The sequence below is a fragment of the Leptopilina heterotoma genome, unplaced genomic scaffold (assembly GCF_015476425.1).
Source record: "Leptopilina heterotoma isolate Lh14 unplaced genomic scaffold, ASM1547642v1 Lhet_81, whole genome shotgun sequence".
NCBI lineage: Eukaryota > Metazoa > Arthropoda > Insecta > Hymenoptera > Figitidae > Leptopilina > Leptopilina heterotoma.
This window is the reverse complement of record NW_025111185.1, coordinates 4,037,027-4,060,035: the sequence shown is the minus strand read 5'-3', so window position 1 is coordinate 4,060,035 and position 23,009 is coordinate 4,037,027. Positions and strand designations below refer to the sequence as shown.

The 23,009-nt window shown below is 25.4% G+C and overlaps 2 protein-coding genes across 8 annotated transcripts in view; one reads left to right on the top strand and one right to left on the bottom strand.

The window, feature by feature from the left end:
• The window catches only part of LOC122511383 (lachesin-like), a 493,244-nt gene extending 481,854 nt beyond the window's left edge, over nucleotides 1-11,390 (bottom strand). Inside the window, exons 1-2 of one of the 6 annotated variants that reach the window (XM_043626583.1) lie at nucleotides 11,258-11,390; nucleotides 10,209-10,398 (exon numbers count right to left, since the gene is read on the bottom strand). The gene's annotated coding sequence lies outside the window, so the exon portion shown is untranslated. Of the gene's footprint in view, nucleotides 1-10,204; nucleotides 10,399-10,575 lie in introns of all 6 variants that reach the window. The other 5 variants (XM_043626584.1, XM_043626581.1, XM_043626586.1 and 2 more) reach the window with 5 other exon arrangements.
• A 98-nt stretch (nucleotides 11,391-11,488) lies between these two features.
• On the top strand, nucleotides 11,489-22,925 carry LOC122511381 (myosin-11-like). 2 transcript variants are annotated; one of them, XM_043626577.1, is made up of 13 exons: nucleotides 11,489-11,681; nucleotides 11,784-12,016; nucleotides 12,158-12,363; nucleotides 14,683-14,898; nucleotides 14,962-15,064; nucleotides 15,248-15,537; nucleotides 16,344-17,645; nucleotides 17,738-18,084; nucleotides 21,005-21,165; nucleotides 21,270-21,485; nucleotides 21,621-21,873; nucleotides 21,956-22,106; nucleotides 22,475-22,925. In XM_043626577.1, exons 2-12 carry the CDS (start codon nucleotides 11,800-11,802, stop codon nucleotides 22,059-22,061), a joined length of 3,417 nt encoding a protein of 1,138 aa, XP_043482512.1. In that variant the 5' UTR covers nucleotides 11,489-11,681; nucleotides 11,784-11,799; the 3' UTR covers nucleotides 22,062-22,106; nucleotides 22,475-22,925. The 2 variants fall into 2 exon arrangements, with proteins under 2 accessions (XP_043482512.1, XP_043482513.1); XM_043626578.1 differs by having other exon boundaries at nucleotides 11,490-11,681; nucleotides 12,161-12,363.
• The last annotated feature ends 84 nt before the right edge of the window (nucleotides 22,926-23,009 follow it).

Below are 23,009 nucleotides of genomic sequence, written 5' to 3'. Positions count from 1 at the left end.
TTATTGGGTCCCCAGTGGGCACACTTATTCAAAAGACGTCCTAAGGATGTCTTTTTGCGGACGTCTTTTGTACTTGTACAAAAAGACGTCTTAAAGACGTCCCATACATGTTCTATGTCTTGGCTATTAGATGTCTTTAAGATGTCTAAAAAACGTCTTTTTCATTCAACATTTGAAAATAGAAAAATTTTCATAAATAGAAAATATTATTTTCTAAGTTCAACTTGGACTTAGAAATTCATGAATGTGAAATTCATTGGAATTTTTCTAAGTTAAATTCATTTCATTGACAAGTGAGATCGTTAACTTTGTAGAGGTTCATATCTGTCTTGAACGGCTGAGGTGCTTAAGGCGCAGTACTTCAAGCCCAAGGTATCCGAGTTCGATCCCAGCTTCGTAGGAATTTTTTCATTATTTCTCCACATTTTAGAAAACATAAAATTAAACTTATAATAAATTTAAAACAATATTACTGAGTTTCAACTTAGAAAATGATATAAAAGAAATGTCTATTTCAAATCTGAAGGAATGTAAAAAGGACGTCCAAAAGACGTCTTTTAGACGTCCAAAAGACGTCATTGAGACGTTCTTTAGACGTCCTTTGTTTTGTCTTTTAGACGTCTTTTGGACCAGACATAGAACGTCTTTTAGACGTCTTTTAGTTGTCTTTTTGATGACTCAGAGACATTACCATCATTGTCCCCGAATTGTCCGCGGACAAAAAGGGACGTCTTTAAGACGTCTTTTAGACGTCCCTGTGCCCACTGGGTCAAGACCAAATGTAACTTTTTAAAAATTAAATATTCACTCCCTTTTTGTAATGTTGAACCAACGAATAAAAAAATTGCTTTCTTAAAGTCGGAGGAGTTAGAATCTTATTTTAATTGGTCTAAAAAGTAGATTTTCTAATAACTTCAAAAAAACGGGAAAAAATTGCCTATTTTATCTTTCTTAGTATAATTATTTATTTATTTCTGCGTTTTTATTTTTCATATTTTATTAAATATACTAATAATTGTCTTTGTAAGCGATTAAATTAAAAAAAGGTTAATTTCAATATCAATTTCTAGAATTGATTTAAATAACATTCATCTTGAAAAGTTGGTTTTCCTATTTCTTGTTTTGAATGTGATAAAACAGAAAGCAGTTCGAATGTCAGTCCCGCCATCTGTCGTGACAAATGCGCGGCGATATATCAGTAGTATATTATTATCGCTTTACACACACACGCATACATCTCACAGTAGAACTGACATCTCCAACTTTAAACATTAATTATTCAATAAGTAAACATTAATTTGCCCTAAATATGTAATAAATAAATGTTATTGATTACTTAATGTTACTTAATGTTAATGATTACTTTTGTCAAATATAATAAGTTTTCCTAATTTTTCCTTTTTTTTATTCACTAAATATTCCATTTAAAACACCCTATATTCACTGGAAACTATATTTTGGCACTTTTACTGATATTTTTTCTAAAAATATCGACCTACACAGCTAAATATTTAAAAAATTATTCATCAACAATAGTAATAATCAAATTTTAAATACTTACTATTAAGAACGGAATGACCGCACCCATAAATATTTCACTATACCTTGAGCCAAAAATCTCCAGAAATTGTAAAGTTACCTTTAATCGAAATGTCATAACAACGTGAATTGAGGTTAGTGTATTTCAATACAAGTTTTTTTTAAATAATGTGCTCATTTTATATAATTTCTCACATTTCTCACTGTTAATATGTAAAATAAAACAATTTTTAATACTTAAGAGTATATAAAACTAAATAAATTGATTAGTTAAATTTCCAGTTAATGCGAACCGGCCATGACAGTGTTACATTGCTACAGATACACGTATTAAAAAATGATACTGTATTGACTATCATTCTTAAAAAAGATACTTATATTCGTATCAACTTGATACATTATACAGCGTTGCCAAATTATAACTAAGATTTAAGTATAAAAATGTTTTCAAAAAATTTTAAAAATCACAAATTTTTAAAGTTTACATTTTGTAATGAATTGCTTTTACATAATGACTAAAATGTAAGTATAAAAATATTTTCGATATCAAAAAATCGATAAAATTATAATTGTTATTAATTACTATCAAGCTTAATTCAGTAGTATTTTTGGGGTCTCTGATTAAGATTTTGTCATCAAAATAATGCAATTCATCCAATATTCTTTAATTGAAACTTAACTTCTAAAGATATTTTGAGCAATGTAAAGACAAAAGTTAAGCATGGGATATATGTTTGTTTAAAAAAATTCCTGGCGTTGTCCAAATTTTACCCGGTTTAGTTTTTTTAAACAAATTTAAATTTACTTGATTTTATTATATTATTATTATTTTATTATATTAATTTGTTTTTAAAAACTGCTTTTTCCTTTAATTTTTACACGGAAAAAAAAGTTCACGAATCTCTCGTGAACTAGTATATCACTTTTGGATGGGACACAAAATTATTGAAAATCAACAAACGCAGTTCGTCAAAATTTCATCAACTCCTTCACTAGAAACATAGTACGGTTTCCGAACTTTTCGTCAAAGTTAACGAAAAATTCGTGAACTTTTAAAAAATGCTGAAAACAAGAAAAAATAATTTCCAGACACTACTTTTTTATATTTCACTTAATTTGATAATTTGACGTCTATACGCACCCAACTACACAGAATACACAATTTTATCGCCATTAAAATTCGTAATTCGCTTCACGGGATTCGAACCTAGTACCCTATACCCTATAACATAATATTTCTAACAACTAACCGCCACGGCTAAATCTAGATACACTGTCCTTCGACAAACGAAACGATTAGCTTTGTCTGCTGTAAAACTCAGGACCGTGCAAAGTAGAAAAAGTCCCTTATCGTAACTTTTAATTCATTTTATGAATTATTTGTTTCACAAAGGAAATTAGCAAACAAAAATATTCACTAAGTAATAAAAAACACTGATTCTAAAGATAACTTTCATCAAAGAATTTTCCCGAATGTAAACACCGATGACACCGACTGAATGATGAATGCTTGATCAGCCATATTTGATGCGCATTACGAACTGCGCATACTACTGACACTCGCGAGTTCACGATTTTTTCGTGAACTTGTACCTCTACTTTTGACGAACTACTCTTCATTAACAGTTCATCAAAAATTCATTAACTTTGTTTCAGTTTTTCGTTGACGTTCGCCATTTCTAATCAAAAGTGAATGAAAATTTTGAAATTTTGTGTCCCATCCAAAAGTGATATACTAGTTCACGAGAGATTCGTGAACTTTTTTTTCCGTGTATTGATGTAATATTTATGTAAACAGACCCAAGTAAAAATTTAAGCCCTACTTTCAGCCTACACTGAGAAAACTGGAGTATTGGACTAAACATCTGGAGGGACAAATCGTTCATATTTGAGAGTTAGCTATTGGATAACAATCTAAATGTTCAAATACACCATTGACAGATATTCGTGCCATTTCTCTTGGAGGGAAAATGAGTTTATAACAGAGGGACAAATTAACCATCTTGAGAAATCCCTTCCTTATCCGGCGCGAAATGAATAAATATGGCAACCTTACCCCTAAATTAAATACATAAAATGTCAGAAAAATAATTTCGCGCGCATCAGATCGTACACATTTTCTGCGCAACTTTTGACCCTCAGATATAATGGGAGAAAATATACAAGTAGATTTCCATTATCAATTCAAAATTTATTTTAGAAGGACTATTTAACTCTCTTCATAAGCAAAGGAAACATACACTTTTTGAACCTCTGAATTTGACTCTCTAGTTTTCTCAGTGTAAACATATAGATTTTATTTAGGTTTTAGCAGTCGTAAGGTAGGATCTAATTGCGACACAATTATTTCGAAATAGACTCTACTTTGACTCCAAAAGCTGGTGTAAATTTAGGATTAATTTTTAATACCTACATTAATTGTAGTACTACAAACGCATAAAGTACTACAAGTTGACAAATACTGTTCCTGAATAACAAATTTGATAGAAAACAGTCTGTCACTGATTAAAATAGTAATATTTTCCTAACGAAATAGTTAATGTTAACTTATTATTAGTTTTTCACAGTAAACTTTAATTTCCGGTAAACACCCTTTCAAATGTATTAGCAGAAACTAAAACCCATCGAAGACGGGTCCGACAGCTAGTATTAAAATATATTCCAACATGTGACCAATTGGCAGACACGTTTACAAAATCCTTGCCTGCTGTACAGTTCCAATCAATTCGTAACAAAATAGGACTGAAGGATGTTTGAGATCTGATTGCGGAACGAAATTCAACTTTTGTCCGGAACTGTGACAATCACCTGCACCAGAGAAACTACTCTACGAATATGTACACATTGAGAAAATAATATGTTGTAAATCAATAAGATTCTTTCCGGTCTAATTAGGTTTTATCTGAGGTTTTCCTAATTCATCGCAGCAAATGCTGGACCAGTCTTGTACCTCAGTGTCAAAATGTAAAACATCGCAAATATTTTACAATTATTTTGAGTGGGAGTATTGAAATATACAAAATAATTTAATATTATTTAAGGGGCACACCTAGTGTGAGTGATTGAAAAAACGTCGATTTTTAGGAATTTTTTTCAGGGAAATTATTGCTTCTAATTTTTTTTAAAGTTTTGTACATGTATATTTGTATAAATAGTGAACATTTTGTAGTTTTTTTAAAGAAAAATATCTTTTTTTTAAAAAGTTATTCGCTATCTCCTGAGTATCCGAAAAAAAGTTCTCCCACTGCTGCAGTGATTGCGGCCTTCTCAGTGACCTAAATCAAAAAAACCAAAAAGATTATTAAACTAGATGATATTTGCCGTACAATGACCCTCGGATGTCAAAAAATATTGAATTGCAACAAAATGGCGGAGTTTTGAAAAAAGCTTTTAAATTTCACCAAAAAAAATCCGATGGTTTTTGGCATCCCAAAATTTTATTTTTCATCCAATTAAAAAACTGGAGCCTCATTGTACGGCAAATATCTTCTAGTTTAATAATCTTTTTGGTTTTTTTGATTTAGGTCACTGAGAAGGCCGCAATAACTGCAGCAGTGGGAAAACTGTTTTTTTTTATATAGCGAATAACTCTTTAAAAAAAGATATTTTTCTTTGAAAAAATTACAAAATGTTCACTATTTATACAAATATGTATACATGTACAAAACTTTAAAAAAAATTAGATGCAATAATTTCCCTGAAAAAAATTCCTAAAAATCGACGTTTTTTCAATCACTCACACTAGGTGTGCCCCTTAACTATATATGCAGTAATGTAGATGCTCATATATATGTGCCACGTGCACCTTCTTAACTTTGTTTATATGATATCGATACGGGCCAGCTCATGTAGTCGTGTGGACCATAGTGAATTTTACACTATCTTTTTTAGTCCCTTGCCGGCTCTCGATTTGTAAAGACGTATATCTTCTTAAATACATTTTGACTTTAATATTATATTTGATTCTACTTTATTTTAACCGAACTGCTTCCTTCTTTTAATTAAATTCCAATATTATTTAAGTTGAAATTTCGAAATTTTTGGAAAATTCGTATAACACAACAAAATTCAAAATCACTGCTTTCCCCGACTTGGAATCACTTGGAATTTTCTTTAAATACCCGTGTAGGGGCCTGACCGGGCTTCCCCAAACCGGGGTGAAACAGAAAACCCGACCGGGTTCCCTGTTTCATTCTTGGATTTTCAGAAAATCCGTGTCAAAAAAACCAAACTCACTGTTTTCCCCGACTTCACATGTTAAAGTTTAATATTTTTATTCTTTAACATAGGGACAGCTATCTAGATATTAAAAGTAAATATCTGGATGTTAAGCGTTAATATCTAGCATGTGATTTGAATATCTAAATATTAAAGTTTAATATTTATTTTTTCAATATCTACTTTTGAATATATATCGAGTTCTCTCCGTGTTGGAACCTTTCGAAATTTTTTTTAAACTCTATGTACGAGACTAAAAAAATCGTTGGTAGCGCGAAGGTTAAAAATAAACAAAAAAAAATTGTATCCTGAACTTTTTAGAGAAAATTTTTTTTTCAATTTTTTCGTTGAATCAACGTTGGTAACTTCAGTTTCATGACGTTTTTACCTTTCCAACGATATATTTTTTGTTATGTTTATCTAAATCCATATTAATTTTACAAAGCGATTTCGGAGGAACTCAGGTGAGACTTTTTGGCCTGCCGGAAGGACGTTGGACACTCTATGGTTAATTATGCAATAGGTCCCAATGTATAGGTTAACGTATCTAAAATTATCCATTGAATGATTTATAAGTAATAAGTTTATGATGTTCTTATAGAATTAAATTATGTAAAATATATTATTGTCAGAAATGGAAAAAATTGAAGGTTTTGTATTTGAATTTGTGGTAATTTTATAGTTTAGGAAGGCAAACAAAAAGACACAAAAATTCAGAATTTTCTTATGAATTCAAAAATTTAATTTATGTTTTTCAGTACTGTTAATAAAATTCCCTAACTTTTCATTAATTTTCCTGACTTTTACCTAAATTATCTGACTTGTGGCAACCTATCTGACTGCAGAGACATATGTAATTAAATTTTTTTAACAATGAACTCATCCTTGTGCAACTTCCCTCGGCCAATAAATATAATATCAACTTTGAAAGATGGAGAATAACTTCCTTTTCTAACAAAATTTTCTTTTTTTTCTCTGACATTTTCAACCAATCGGTTCTCGATCTAGTCTTTCAACTAATCCAATCCGTCAAGATAAGTCTTTCAGACATGAAGATAATTCGTTTACGCCGACACCTCGTTCTATCTAACCTGATATATATAGTCATCTAACATCATTTCAAATATCCTTTTCACTTTTTTTCTATATAAAATAATTTGAAATCGTTTCAAATTTTCCCAATGTAAGCAAACACGTTTTTTTATTTATTAACAAGAAAAAAATTAATTGAATCAAAAAGTTCACTGCATGGAAAAAATATTCAAAAAAACCAAACTATGAATGACGTATATAAAGTGTAATATGGGAGATGAGATATTTCCCCCATGACATATTCGTCACCCCAGTAACAAAACATTTTCATTAATAATTTTCAATAAAATCCCACTATATTATTTTATAGTTTTTTTCCCAAATACAATTACGTTATCCCAGAGATTTTTACAAATCAATAAGCAATCCATCTTTTTCATAAATAATTAATAGAGAATTTACTTGACACTCTAATTGAAAAATTATTTTTAACGCATTTATGGTAAAAATATATGGAAAGTTTTTAAGTTTTCTTTTTTTTTTAATACATTTAATGTATTTAATGCATGTTTAATATAATTAATAAATAATTAATAATTAGCGATTTTGTACAATATACACTTTTTAACTTTTTTCGTGTACAGAAAAATTTGGATTTTGCCTGCGGTTGAGACCTATTGAAAAAATCATATGAGAAGCCACCTATGCTTATAAAATTTTCATTTATTTTTCGCATACTACAACCATATGCAGCTGGTGCAGCATTGTGTGTAAAAAGGCTAGACCAACGCAAACGCAAATATTGAACCGATCATGGAAAATTCGAACCAACGAACAAAAGAAAAATTTTTGTACGTGGGTACTATAACGTATATACTTTAATGAAAATTTTTGCTTCTTTTCTATATACAAAATAAAATTTCCATAAATGGTGGATGTGTATCGTCTATATAAATAAAACAAACCCGCTGTTAAAAAACTATTTTTTAACGACTATACTTTATTAAAAAAACACGTATCAAGTTTCATAAAAATAAAGGAGAACAATAAATTCCATCAGGAATAAAATATTTGAATATCAAATAATTATTTGTACATAGGGTCAGATGGGGTAAATAAAAACAAGGGGTAAATCGAAACAGTAGTTATTTCAGTTAAATAAAAAATTTTTTAAATGAATACGGCCTTACATCTTGAAGCTTATATCACCCCCAACAAGTTCTAAGTATTTTCCCATTTTCCGTTTGTCAATTAGCAGCAGTATATAAAAAAATATTTCCTATTGCATAAAAAATTGAAAATCAAAGAAGACACCCTTTCACTTTTTTGACTCGCATTTGGAAAAAATAAAATAAAAATTCATACTAATAATTATCTCTTATTAATACTACAACAAAAACCAACTTTGATTTTTTCATTTTGCAAACTTTAATAAAAAATAGGAGACTGTTTCTATTTACCCCTAAAAACTGGAAATTCGGGGTAAATAGAAACAGCAGAAATTTCAATAATATTTCATATAATATAAATGAGAAAATTATTTCTATCAAACTACAACACTATAGAAGAGAAAAAGAGAGAACAAACCTTTATTTGTGTAATGTGTTTCAACTTTTGGCATGGTTTATTTTTAAACTTATGTAATGCATTATTAATTATTAATTTGAATTATTTTATAAATAACACAATTTCTTATGTAATTCTTTGTGTCTTTTAACATTTCCATACTTAAAATTGATTTTTTCTTAAATTTTTTTAAGAAATAATGAACTGTTTCTATTTACCCCTAAATTTTTGCAAAGTTGAAAAATTTAGGGGAAAATAGAAACAGTTGATTATTGCAATTTAATGATACCCATATTTTTTACTTCGCCATAAAATTGTTCCACGGAAGTGAAATAATAACGCAATACACAAAAAAACCGAAAGTATTCCAATTTAAAAGAAAAAACTTATGTTATTGGTGAAACTTAGCAAATCTGTTTCTATTTACCCCAACTGACCCTAAAATGTTATTTTATTTCAAAATGATTTCACGATAATAGAGTAATTGAGGCTCCGGATCTTAAAAGGGCACTTTCACCATGTAAAGTCTATGCGGAAAGTGCCCTTTTAAGATCCGGAGTCTCAATTAAAGGCTGATTATCTCTAAAATTAATTATTATTATATATGAATAATATTACTATAGCTAGATTGCTTTTTCCGTAACGAATCCAGTGATATAAAAAACTTATTTTGCATAAAAATGTCGAATACAGACTTTCTTCATCAGGACGGCAATACGTATTCCGGATATTTTTGTGACGTTTATTTTATATACGAGCAGGAGTACATAACACAGTAAACAAAATTATAGGCCATTGAATATTAAATAATAGAATAAAAAAGAAATTTTAAAATTGAATATCTGTCTCTGAAACTGTGAATTAAATAAATTGTATTTATTTAATTAAATAATAATAATTGTCTGATTCAATAAATAAATGATTCTATGTAAATAATTCTTTAATATTTAGTTATTTGACACGAAATAATCAAAAATATAACGAAAAACTTTTTCCCTTTTCAAATATACAGTAATAATAAAACATGAGAGAATTAGAAGTTATCACTTGACCTCATTTAATTTCAATTATCTTCACCTACACTCATCATTTTGCTTCTAATAAAAGTGGATATGAGCTTCTGAAAATTTCTACAATATATTACTTCTTGTTCTATCTTGTTATTTTGCATTGCAATAACTATGTTCATAATGATGTTCTGAAGAGCCTCTTAAGAATTGCACTTGTCACGACCAGTATACTTGAAAATATTTTGCACCTTCATGTCCATATATAATTATTAAAACCATTTCATCATCATTTATTCTCTCTAGTTACCAGAGTTGGTACAATCTCTAAGGAATATTTATTTGCATTATATGTCAAGACTTTAAATCTCCTTGTTATTGTTATAATTATACAAATTAACTATATTCAAAATTTTATATATTTTATAAATTACTTTGTGAAACATTAAAAAGTAACTTTTGAACTGATAACTCATGGAATTGACTTTTGAAGATTTAGTTGGAGCAAATATAAAATATAAAATTAAAGTTAAATGTGCCTGAGGCAAAACTTCTATATGAGAAGAGTATTTCTTCTTTCGTTGGCTAACGATTTTGGGGAAGATGTCGGAGTTAGCTAATTGGTTGACTGCCTCAGGCAATTGTTCTCTCAAGAAATACGTTTTTTATTCCTGAAACTTGAAAATAGATATATCTAAACCTAAAGTTAAAACTTCCCTCCCCCTAAAAAAATAATAAAACTTTCCAAGGACGTTCAAGTATATGGAACGTTTATCTTACACAAAACTTTTTATTTGGAACAACACCAATTATAGTAAATGATTTTAAAAAATTATATTTACTCACTTTTTGTAGAAATTGGAGACCATTTTCCCTGTTGAATTCCAGTTTTGTTAAAGTTGTCAACACATAGGTACTTCAAGCTATTCATTTTCGATTTACATAATGAGAGACGTGCAAAATAAACTAATAAACTAAAAAAAAGTTTTTGTACTTTATCCTTTTCACAAAAAATTTGCAATAGAACTCCGAAAAACTAAAACGACTTTCATTCATTTCTATCACCTCCATTACTGAGATTATTTTTGTTATTTTTTTAAGCAATTTTACTATAACCAAATAAATAATCAAAAAACTTTTAATTAAAAACTAGTTTAGTTAAATAATTTTATCAAAATAGACAATTAATATAAAGAATAAAAAATTTGGATACCTAACCTAACTTTTACTGCTGTACACCATTCGTATAATTTGATACCTTTTTGCAACTATTTTAACAAATATCAAATATTCCCATAACTCTCAAGGAAGAATAAATTAAATTCAAAAGTTTTACCCAAATAAAAATATTCTTCTTCTTCTTCTTCTTAAATGACTTGAGGCATAGCCAACTGTCAGAACATAAAAATAGAAATATTTGCATGTAAAATAATGAAAATAGAGGTGAAGAACAATGAGAAAACTACACGAGGGACACCCGTGTAGAAATTTAACCATGGCCCAAATCGGGGCCAGATCTTATGATCATTGTGTAGCCTACTACACGGGCACGAGCAAAAAGCAAAGAATTCACCGCGTATTGTCCAACTTTTTCTGGATTTTGATTCATAAACTTGATTTTTAATTATTACTTATTGTTAATGTATAATTTATTATTATTAACTTTCACTTTTATTAATTTAATAATTAACTAAACCGCGCGAAGTTAAAAGCAAAAATGTTAACATTCTGAAAAATGTACAGAATACATTTTTTTATTATTTTATAATTAAATATATTATATATTAAAACTATTCTAAATAAGAAAAATAACACTGTATATATTGTTCAGTTTGAGACAAAATTATTTCTTTCGTTACAGAATTGTAAAATAAACGTAACAGTATTAACTGTACCTACTACCGATAATTAATATAGATTTGATTATATAATTTCAATTATTATTATATCATTTTACAAAGTCACGGTTATCGGGATATGTAATTAAAATCCTTTCCAGACAGTCTTCTTGTTTTGTTCCAGACTCAATTTATTTTGCTTATCGACAATAGAAAATTTAACACCAGATGTCACCAGTAAATACCTGCTCTCTACACTCGAAATTACCAACTATAGACAAAAACATGAACTGCGCAACTCTAAAAACAACAAATATCGTTTAAAAAAATGTATTTTAAAATGAAGTTTAATTTACAATTATTAGTGTGTAAATACGTTTAAGAACATGTTTTAAAAGAGTGAACAAAGTAAACAAATGTTACAATAAAAAAAAATGAAGAAAAAATAAAATTTAATCTTAAAATTCTGTGAATGAAAAAGGTAAACAAACTAATCTGCTTCTAGTGTTTTTGATATTCCTGTCAAATTATTTAATGACATTTTCGTATATTTATTAATAATAAATAATTTATTCTATACCAGGATTTTATCGAAAATCATGGACAAGAATACAGAATTAGAGAACAAAGAGGAAAAGGATGTTTTACACGAGCTTCAATGTAAACACAGTCGAAATTTAAAAGCCACTTCTAATCTAAAACATAAGTTATTCCAAAAATCAAAACTCCTTGAATTATCGAATAAAAAAGGAGAAAATTTAGAACGAAAACTAATGACTGCAAGATCTGAAATTGCTGGCATAAGTCGAATTTTAGGTAATTTATATTTGTGTTAACAAGATTTAGTTTTATTATAACAATACAGTTTGCGAGAGAGTTTGTATACAATTTTGAGTCTCATAATTTTCATTTGAATATATAAACATTTAATTTGTTTAATAAATTAATTAATTTCAGCAGAATTGGAGCGACAAGAGAGACAAGAATTAGAAAGTAGAACGCTGAATCTAATAAAGGGTGCAAAAAGAAAATGGGAAAACTCAGAAAAGAATAAAGTACACGTACAAACTGTTCAGATTGCTGAATTACGGGATAAGCTACAAAAAACAGAATCTGAATTAAATACATCAAATACCGAATTGGAAAAATTGAAAATTTTACAGGTATTTGTAATTTAAACGTACTAATTAATTAAACTGGTACAGGGCTCGAAGTAGGTCCGTAAATCCTGAAAAAATCCGTAACTTTGCTTCAGGTCCGTAAAAGTCCGTTTTTTTAAAAAAAATGTCCGTAAAGTCCGTAATTTCATTCAAAACTGATGGAAAGTTCGTAAATTGTACGATATAATTTTGAGAATTTTAGAGAAATTACAAACGATTACAGAAATTCAATTATTTTTAAAAGTAATAAAATTCTTCGCAAAAATTCAATTATTTTCAAAATTTTTTTTAAATTCTCGTCAAAATTTCAATTATCTTTAGAAATATTAAAATTCTTCTCCGAAATTTAATTATTTTCAAAAAATCTAAAAAAAACATTGTCAACATTTCAATTATCTTTATAAATAAATAGCAAAATTTAATTATTTTCAAAAATTTTATTAAAATTCATTAAAAAATTTCAATTATTTTCATAATTAACAATATTTATCACGCGAATTCAATTATTTTCCAAAGTAATAAAATTCCATTATTTAATATTAATATTAATTTATTAATTAATTAATAATATTCTTCGCAAAAATTAAATATTGTTCAATATCTACTATTTTCATAAAATTTACCAAAAGAATTTAATTATTTAAAAAAAAAATTTAATAAAATTCTACAAAAACTTTTAATTATTTTCAAAAAATAATAAAAATTTCACAAGAATTTCATTAATAACAATTTTTTTTTTCATAAATTTCTTCGCAATCATTCAACTATTTTCATATTTAATAAAATTTTTACCGGGATTCAATTATTTTCGTAAATAATAAAATTCTTTTTAGGAATTAAATTATTTTCAATAGAATTTTAATCAAATTCCTCGAAAAAATTCTTAAAAATTTTATTAAAATTCGTCCAAAGAATTTAATTATTTAAAAATTTATTAATAAAATTTTTAATAGGAATTGAACTCCAAGAAACATTCAATTATTCAATAAATTATTTATTTTTGTATTTAAATAATTAAATTCTGGTAGAATTTTCTCATAACATTGATTTAAAAATAGATTTCAGTTAAAATCTTAGATTATAATAATTGAATTTTTTTCGAAGAATTTCATTAAGACTTTTGAAAAATAATTGAATCTCTGCAAAGATTTTTATTATTTTACGAAAATATTTAAATTCTTGCGAAAATTTTTTTAAAATTTCTGAAAGTAATTGAAGATCTGCTAAGAATTTTGTTATTTTTAATTTATGCCAAGAATTTTATTAAAATTTTTAAAAATAATTGAATTCCTGTTAATTTTTTACAAGAATTTAAATTATTTTTGAAAATTTTAATAAAATTCTTCGCGAGAATTCAATTATTTTCATAAATGCAGAATTTTAATTATTTTTAATACAATTTTAATCGAATTTTGTCGAAAAATGTAATTATTATTAAAAATTTTATTAAAATTCGTTCATAGAATTCAATTATTTTCGAAAATTTGTTGATAACGATTTTTTGTGGGAATTGAATTTTAAGAAACGTTCAATTATTCAACAAATTATTTATTTGCATTTTATTTGTATTTAAATAATTGAATTCTAGTAGAATATTCTAATAAAAATTGATTTTCATAAAAATGAATTTCAGTTAAAATTTTAGATAATAATTGAATATTAAAAGCAATATTGCGTGAATTTTAAAAAATAATTGAATTTTGTAATTAACTTTTTTTAAAAAGTTCAATTGAATTTTTTTAATATTATTTTTAGTTTCTATTTTCTAATATTTATTTAATTAAAGAATTTTTGAATAATTGAAATTTCGTAAAATTGAATATTGTAAAGAAATGAATTTGAAAATTTTTAAAGAACTTTTTTGAAAATTATTAAAAATAATCGATATAAAGAAGAATTTTAGATAAAAATTCTTAAAAATAATAATTGAATTGATAATGATTTTAATTATTATAAATTATTTTTATTAATGATTATTATTAATTTTTATAAAACATTAAGAAATCGATGACTTCGAGTCGAAGACTCGGAGTTATCGATTTCTTCATGTTTTATAGTTATGAAAAATTGAATTTCTAGTTTTAAGTAAAATGTTCTCTTATTTGATTCGGCCTAATTCTATTTTTGTCAGTTGGTCTGTAAATGGTCCGTAATTTTTAATTTTTGATCCGTAAAGTCCGTATTTTTAAATACTTTCACTGCTTCGAGCACTGCTGGTAATAAAAACAATTTTTAAAATTTCTAAATAGTTTTGTTGTAATGTTATTTTATAAGTTATTTGAGAGGAAATATTTTTATGTTAATAAATTATTTTATTTTCAGATTCAGTATAAAGAGTCTTTAAATAAAATGAAGGAATGCAGTCGTCAGAGTGCTCAAGGGATAGGGGACAATTTAAAGAAAATGATAATTCGTTCTCATGATCAATTATCTGAAGTTCAGAAACAATTGGAATTGGAGAAATTAAAATACATAGATTTACGAGATCAGAACGAGTTAATTATTACCGAAAATAAGCAATTACAATATCAATCAAAAGTGAGTGAAATCTATTTTAATCCTTCATCTGCTAGAATTAATAAATTTTTTCTTATTTTTTAGATTTCTGAATCGAAACTTAAAGATACGCTTTTGAATCTTGAAAGTGTTAAAAAGGAAAAAGAAACTTTTGAACTTCAGTTGCGTACCTCTTTAAATACAGAAGGTATAATTTTTCGTTTATTAAATTTTATTTTATTTTTGTGTCATTTTATTTTATTCTACATATTTCTTTTTGATTTTATTTTATTTCTACTTCATTTGAATTTATATTCTTTTATGAATAAATTAATTAATATTTGTAAACATTTTCATAAGTCAGTAATATTGAAAAACAATTTTTTTCCAGAAAATCAATTACAGAAGATTAATAAATTAGAAGAACTATTGAAAAAATTACAAGAAAGAGAACTATCTGATGCCAATCTTGATAAACGTTTAGCAATTAAAACTGAAGAAGAAAAAATAAAGTTAATAGAAGAGGAGAAACTAAAATTGATGGAGGAATTGAAGAAAAGAGAAGAGGATGATGACAAATCCATTAAAGTATTGAAAGAAATAGAAATTGCTAAAATTTCATTGGCAGAGTTAACCAAAGAATCCGAAAATAACAAAATACAAGCAGATTTGGCTAATAAGGTTGTTTTATATGAATATAATTTTTATTTATTTGTTTGTAAATTTTTTTATTTATTTTTATTTTATTAAAACACTAGCAAATGTTACGCGAGCTAGCGCGCGGAACGTGATATTCAATTTATTATTCTTATGCAAATTAAACATTTTTATTTTCAAATATAAATTTTTAAAATAATTTCATGATCAAAATTTAAAAAATTCACTTATTAAGTACTTACTAAATTAATTATTACTGTTCATATTTTCAAAAATTTTTTTTAAATTTCACAAAAGAATTAAATTATTTTCTAAAATTTTAATAAATCCTTCTAAACAATTCAATGATTTTTTAAACAATTTTAATTGAATTCCTCAGAAGAATTCAATTTTTTATAAAAATTTTAATAAATCCTTCGAAAAAATTCAATTATTTTTATAAATAGTAAAATTCTTCGCAAGAATTCAATTGTTTTCAATTCAATTTTAATAAAATTCTTCTTCATAAAATTCAATTGCTTTCAAAATTTTCAATTAAAATTATCAAAAAATCTCCATTAATTTAAAAAAAATTCAAAGAAATTCTTCAAATGAATTAAATTGTGATTTTTAAAAATTTTAATAAAATTCTTTGCGAGAATTCAATTATTTTTCTAAATAATAAAATTTTTTGAAGGACTTTATTATTATTAATTCTCTCTAGTTTTTGCTTTTAATTTTTACAATTTAATTGTAATTTTTTTAAAACTAATTTTAATTTTTAACTACAATTAAATTTAATTTACAAAAAATTTAATATTAACAATTTCAATTTCTAATCATTTTTACAGGCTTTAACAAACTCGAATAAAAAAAATGAAAAACTTCAGCATTCAAATGCATTATTACGAAGAGAATTAGATGCGTCCCTCCGGGAAATTCGAGAAAATCAATATCGAATAGATAGTCTTAATAAATATTTTGAATTAAAGATATTGAAACAAAATGAGATAATAAGTGAATATGAAGATAAAATCGAGAAACTACAAAAAGAAAATAATAATTGTCATGTTAACGATACTTTACTTAAAAAAGCCTGTTCTATTCTTGAGGAACAATTGAATGATTATGAAAAACTGACAAATGATTTCGAAAAACGAGAGAATAGTCTCCTCGAAGAAAAAAGTAAACTGCAAAATGATTTACGAACTTTGAAAAGTAATATTCGAAAATGCAAAATAGTTGAAAGTGAAGAGAATACGATGAGACAAATTGCAGAAAAAGCGATTGAAAAATTGGATGCTGAAATGAGTGACATTGAAAACGAGAGAGATAATTTAATTACAGAAAGAGATGAATACAAATTATTAGTTTATAAACTAAATAAACAAATTACTGAAATATCATTAAAATGTAGTAATTTAGAATGCGATTTATCACAAATGAAGCAATTAGTCGATATGGCAAAAAAGGAAACACAAATTATTAAAGAAGAAAATTCACAGCATTTATCGAAAGTTTATGAATTAAAAGAATTGAATATAAATCTTGTTTCGGATTTACAAAAAAATGCCAATCAATGTCAAGCACTTGAAATGAGAGTCACTGAACGAGAAGATGTTATGAATGAAATGAGACAATTTTATAAAGAGAGAGAAACCAAAGCAGAAAGTAATTACACACAGCAAACCAACTTTAAAATCGACGACTACAATAAAAAGAAAAAAGGCGTCTACAATAAATTATTCGGTCTTAAAAAAAAGGAAAATATTGAAATTGCGACTGCCGTTAATTATCATGAATTAGAAAAACAATTGGAAATAGAGAGAACAAAAGTAAAGGTTTTAATGGAACAATTATTAAATACTAAAATATCAAGACTATCGTCACCGAAGAATGTACCTTCTATGGAAAAGAAATACAATTTACTTGTAGGAAATGTGGAAGAAAAAAATATTGTCACTGTACCAATTGCAAGCAGTATATCTAAAAATTTGGAGAGCAGTTCAGAATGTTTTTCGAATTCCACTAGTAGTCCGAAAACACTAACAATAAATGAGCCAGATCTACCCGAAAGAGATATTGATTATTTGCAAATTGATCAGAGCACTTTTATTGATTGCCAAACAATACTAAAACTGGAAAAAAATAAGGTATTTAATATTTTTAGAAATTTTTTTTTTAATTTGATATGATTTATTTGATTGTAAACATTTTTTTCAACCCTTATTTTTTATTATTTCAGCTGAATTTGAACTGTGTTTTGGAAATTGAAGAAGGAGTTTTATTAATAGGCGCAGAAGAAGGTTTATACGTTTATCACTGTTTGCAAACTCAAATTCTGAAGGTAATTAGAGGAGTAAAAAATGTTCATCAATTGTCTCTACATTACAATTTGGGATTGGCTTTGATGATTGCTGAGGAAGAAAGACAATTACTTTCTTGTAGTGTTAAACAATTTGATTTTCTATCATTCAAATATTCACGACCTAAAATTAATACAAAACGTATTTTGGCTGAATCCGAAAATAATTGTCATCTTTATCAAGTTGAAGGAGAGACAATTTGTGCAGCAACTTCTTCTCACATTATGTAAGTAAATTTAAAATGTTAAAATTATTAAATTATTGAAATTTTAAATCAATTTTAGTAAATTTAAAATATATATATATATATTTATACATATTATACATACATTATAATAATCGTAAGTTTCCTTTCCGTTAGCAAATTATCTGCATTCATTTGTTTGTTTTGAATATTAATTTTTGTGGGTTATTTTCATTTTTTTTAATGTCAAAAAAACCCCAAAAAAACTCGTTTTATTCACTTTACAAAATTGACAAAATTTCCATTCCATAATTTTTATTTTCCTGACTTTTTCCTAATTTTCATCAAAAATATTTACTTTTTTCTCATCCTGCTAATAAATTGAATTTCTGCTACGAATTTTATTATTCATGAAAGAATTTAAAATAATTTAATTCTTGCGAAGAATTTTATAAAAATTTTTAAATAATTCATTTCTTTCGAATAATTTTATGCAAATTCTAATTTAAATAATTGAATTGATGAAAATTTTTATTATTCATGAAAAGAATTGAATTTTTACAAACAATTTTTTAAATAATTGAATTCTATTTGGAAATTTTATGAAAATAGTAGATAGGTATTGAAAATCATTGAATTGCGAAAAGTTTTTAAAGATAATTAAATTTTACAAATTTGTCAATAATAATTGAATGTCTGTGGGAAATATATATTTATTTAAATTAAATATATATTTATTTTTAATATATATATATATTTTTATATATATATTTTATTAAATTTTTTTAACTTAGAATGTTTTCAGGACCTTAAAAATTTTCAATGTTTTCAGGACAAATTTATTTGATTAAATTTTTTTGAAAATAATTAAATTCCTAAAAAACATTTTATTATTTATGAAAATAATTGAATTCTTGCAAACGATTTACTAGAATTTTTTAAAATGATGGAATTTTCAAGAAGAAATTTATTATTTTTAAAAATAATTGAATTATTGTGATGAATATTGTTATTTATGAAAATAATTGAATTTTGAAAAAAATTTTATTAAAATACCTTAAAATAATTGAATTTTCGGGAGTAATTTTTTTATCTATCTATTACACAGGCCGACAAAATTTTGGCGAATCTCAGAACCAAGAACCGGACAATACTTTTCCGAAGGTTTTTGACGTGCTGAATCCGAATCTGACCTCAGAATTGCCCCATCACGTCAGGTTTTTGAGATATTCTAACCTAAAAGTTCCAAAAACACTTTTTTTTGGCATTTTTAAAGTCCTGTACAATCAAGAAAACATTTTTTTTCTAAAAGTTATTTGCGGCATCCAAAAGTACTATTCTTCCACTTTAAAAAGCTTTTTGAAACTTAAAAAAATCTTTATTTTTCACTGAGATATCGTCATTTGAAGTTTTTGAATCTGGTCAGTATACGAATATTGACCAATTTACCACATTCAAAAACTTCAAATGACGATATCTCAGTGAAAAATAAAGATTTTTTCAAGTTTCAAAAGGCTTTTTAAAGGTTAGAATATCTCAAAAACCTGACGTGATGGGGCAATTCTGAGGTCAGATTCGGATTCAGCACGTCAAAAACCTTCGGAAAAGTATTGTCCGGTTCTTGGTTCTGAGATTCGCCAAAATTTTGTCAGCCTGTGTTATCTTTAATAATTGAATTCTTTCGAAAAATTATTTGTGTAAATAATTGAATTCTTAGAAAAAATGTTATTAAAATTAAAAAAAATTGAATTATTCCAAAAAAGTTTAATTAAAATTGTATTTGAAACAATTAATTTCATTCGAACAGTTTTATTAAATTTTTGAAAATAATTATTCAATTCTTCCATAGAATTAAAAAAAACATTTTTTTAAATGATTTATTTTTGTCCAGGAATTGAAATTAAGTTTTTAAGAATAATTAAATTTTTGAGCAATTCCTGTAAAATTGTATTAAAAATAATTGAAATCCTGCTATGAATTTTATTATTTATGAAAATAATTGAATAGTTTTTAATTTGAATAGAATTTTATTATAATTCTCAAAAATAATTGAATTACAGAGAAGAATTTTATTATTTTTGAAAATAATTGAATTATTGCGGAAAAGCTTATTAAAATATTTAAAAAGTATTGAATTTCTGTAAAAAGTTTTATTATTTTTGAAAGTAAGTGAATTCTTCATTAGAATTTTATAAACATTGTTTTAAATAATTTTTTTTTTCGAAATATAATAAATATTATGAAAATTTTATTATTTAAAATAATTGAATTCTTGTGTGAAAACTTTATTTGTGAAAATAACTGAATTTTTCGATTATTAATTTAAAATAGTAATGAAAATAATTGAAATTCTTCGATGAGTTTTATTATTTATGAAAATAATTAAATTCTTGCTTAGAATTTAATCAAAAAATTTTTTTTTAAATTGATTTTTCATGAAAAATTTTATTATTAGTGAAAGTAATTGAATTATTGTGAAAAATAAATTGCATAAAATTTTGTTAAATAATTGATTTTTCGAAATTTTTTTGAAAATCAGCGAATTTAAAATAATGGAAATATTCTCTAAAAAAAAATATAATTTATATTCTTTGTTCAGAAAGTTGAAGATTATTTTTAATTTAGGTATCAAATATCAATTTTTGCGAAATTCAATTTACCTCGTACAACAGAAAGTTTAATTATTTTCAATTTTGAAAATCTGATGTAAAATTTGAAATTAGTATCAAAATTTCTTAAAGTTTTTTTATTTACTTTAAAGTTTAAAAATATAATATAATTTGAAAATTTAATTCTAATTAGTTTTTCAGTTATGTGTCATAATAAGTATTTCTTTAAAAATTACTTAAATTAAAATGACTTGAAATTGTTTACAATAAACAGTGTAAAATTAAGTCTATAGACTCAATTTTAACACTAGTAAAATTTGAATTTTTTCACTCGTATGAAATTTATTCTACAGCCTGCTAAAATGGACCTTAAATGGAGAATCTGGTGAATTTATCAAGATACGTGAAATTAAAACACAAGAACCTTGCAGTTGTGTTTTATTTATAAAAAATAATCTCATTGTTGGTTGTAACGAATTCTTTCAAATAGACATGACGACATTTAAAATGAATGGTAAATTTAATTTTTTGTTAATTATTTTTTAAAGCAATTAAAGTATTTTTTTTTACATTTGTATTTTCTGTATTTTTATTCATTTAATTTTGGATCTTTTTCAGACTTTCCACAAATAGATGATTCTTCTGTGAGAACTGACGAAGTTACTGAATTAACAGGACTCAAAATATTTCCTATTTATGCTCTGGATGTTTCTATTGATTTACAAACTGTAGAAATTTTATTATGTTACAATGAATTTGGCATTTTTGTTAATGGATCTGGACAGAAGATTAGATGTGAAAATCTCAACTGGAGTCATCTTCCGTTTGCATTTGGTAAAAAATCTTCTATTTCATTTTCTTTTTTTCTTATAAACACAAAAAAACAAAAGAACTTAAGTTTTTTTATTTCTGATAATATTTGAACTTTACAGAATATGAAATTGAACTTTTTTTAATTATTGTTTCCAGCATTCAGTGCACCATATTTATTCGTGGTGCATTTTTCCTCGGTAGAAATCATAAAAATTGATCCAGATTCACTTAAAGTGCCTTCGATAATGCCAGAAAGAATAATTCTGGAATTAAACAATCCCCGTTATTTGGGCTTATCTGGTAAAAGTATTTACATATCCATTTCCAATTTTATACTTGAACTGCTAAAAATTAAAGGAAAATCACTGACACCAGGGTTAAGTGGTAGTCTGACTAGCATAGATTCATTGTAAGTAAATATTATAATTTTCATATTCAAGACATACATTGCAATCGCCTTACAATTTTCCAACAACTATTTTAATTTTCAGATCTAGAAATTGGAATTACACATCTGATTTTAGTGTCATGTCGAATTTAACAGAAGTTCTTGATGGTCGAGGAAGAAATAAATATTCTAACATTTCCAACGAGTAATGATATACGCATCTAATATAAAAATAGAAATCACAGTATCTTTCGGTAAGTTTTTTACAATTTTTTTAATTCTATATTTGTTAAAAAAAACTGAATATTCTAATTTCAGTTGTAAACAAGTATTTCTGTATAATTTATGTTTCATGCATAAGTAAAATAAAAGGAAAACAGCCTCATTTAATTTTAAAATAAAAAACAATATATTCACATTTTTTATTTTTGACTTCGAATTATTATTCATTTATAATATATGTAAAGTGACTGAATAATTAACATTTTCTTTAAATTTTCCAATCATACAAAAAGTATCACATTTTCTTTTTACAATTAGAAAAGCAAAAAACTTACTACTTTTGAAATAATTTACATAATTTGCATAATGTTTAAAAGTTCTAATAGTGTTTCATTTTCAGGAAATAACTAATAACTCTCGAAATATTTCTAATGGCCCAACAAATATAACTTGTAATAAATCTGATAACAAGTACTACTAATTTATGGATATTCTATGCAGAATGATGCGACGTCCGGGTAACCTTTGATACTGGATGTATTACCGCATAAAAACCAACGCATATTCATTGTGAGCCGCCTTATTGTTTTTTTAAAGGATTTCTTTCGAGAGCGTTCTGAAAACTATCAATGGAATTCAAGTTCAATGCCCTAGAAAAAGCTAGTTGTCCTTATGTTTGTTTTTTTTATTTTTACTCTTTTTATTACTGCTATTACTTCTATTCAAGATTCAAAGGAGAATAATTTACCATTTTACATAAAAAAATAATATATTTTAATTTAAAAATCAAAAAAATTATATTACTTTGTGTAATAAATGTTTGACAAATATAAATTTCCATCTTTTCTAAATTTGAAGACACATTTTTTATTTATTTTTTATTATATTATATTTTTATTTTATTTTTTATTTGTATTTTTTTATTATTAGTAAAA

Bases quoted from the DNA above. Each gene is read 5' to 3' on its own strand.
- LOC122511381 (XM_043626577.1), top strand. From the start codon at position 11,800: ATGGACAAGAATACAGAATTAGAGAACAAAGAGGAAAAGGATGTTTTA. The intron at 12,364-14,682 runs GTATTTGTAATT...TTTTATTTTCAG, and splicing joins AAAAATTGAAAATTTTACAG to ATTCAGTATAAAGAGTCTTT. The intron at 21,166-21,269 runs GTAAATTTAATT...GATCTTTTTCAG, and splicing joins GACGACATTTAAAATGAATG to ACTTTCCACAAATAGATGAT.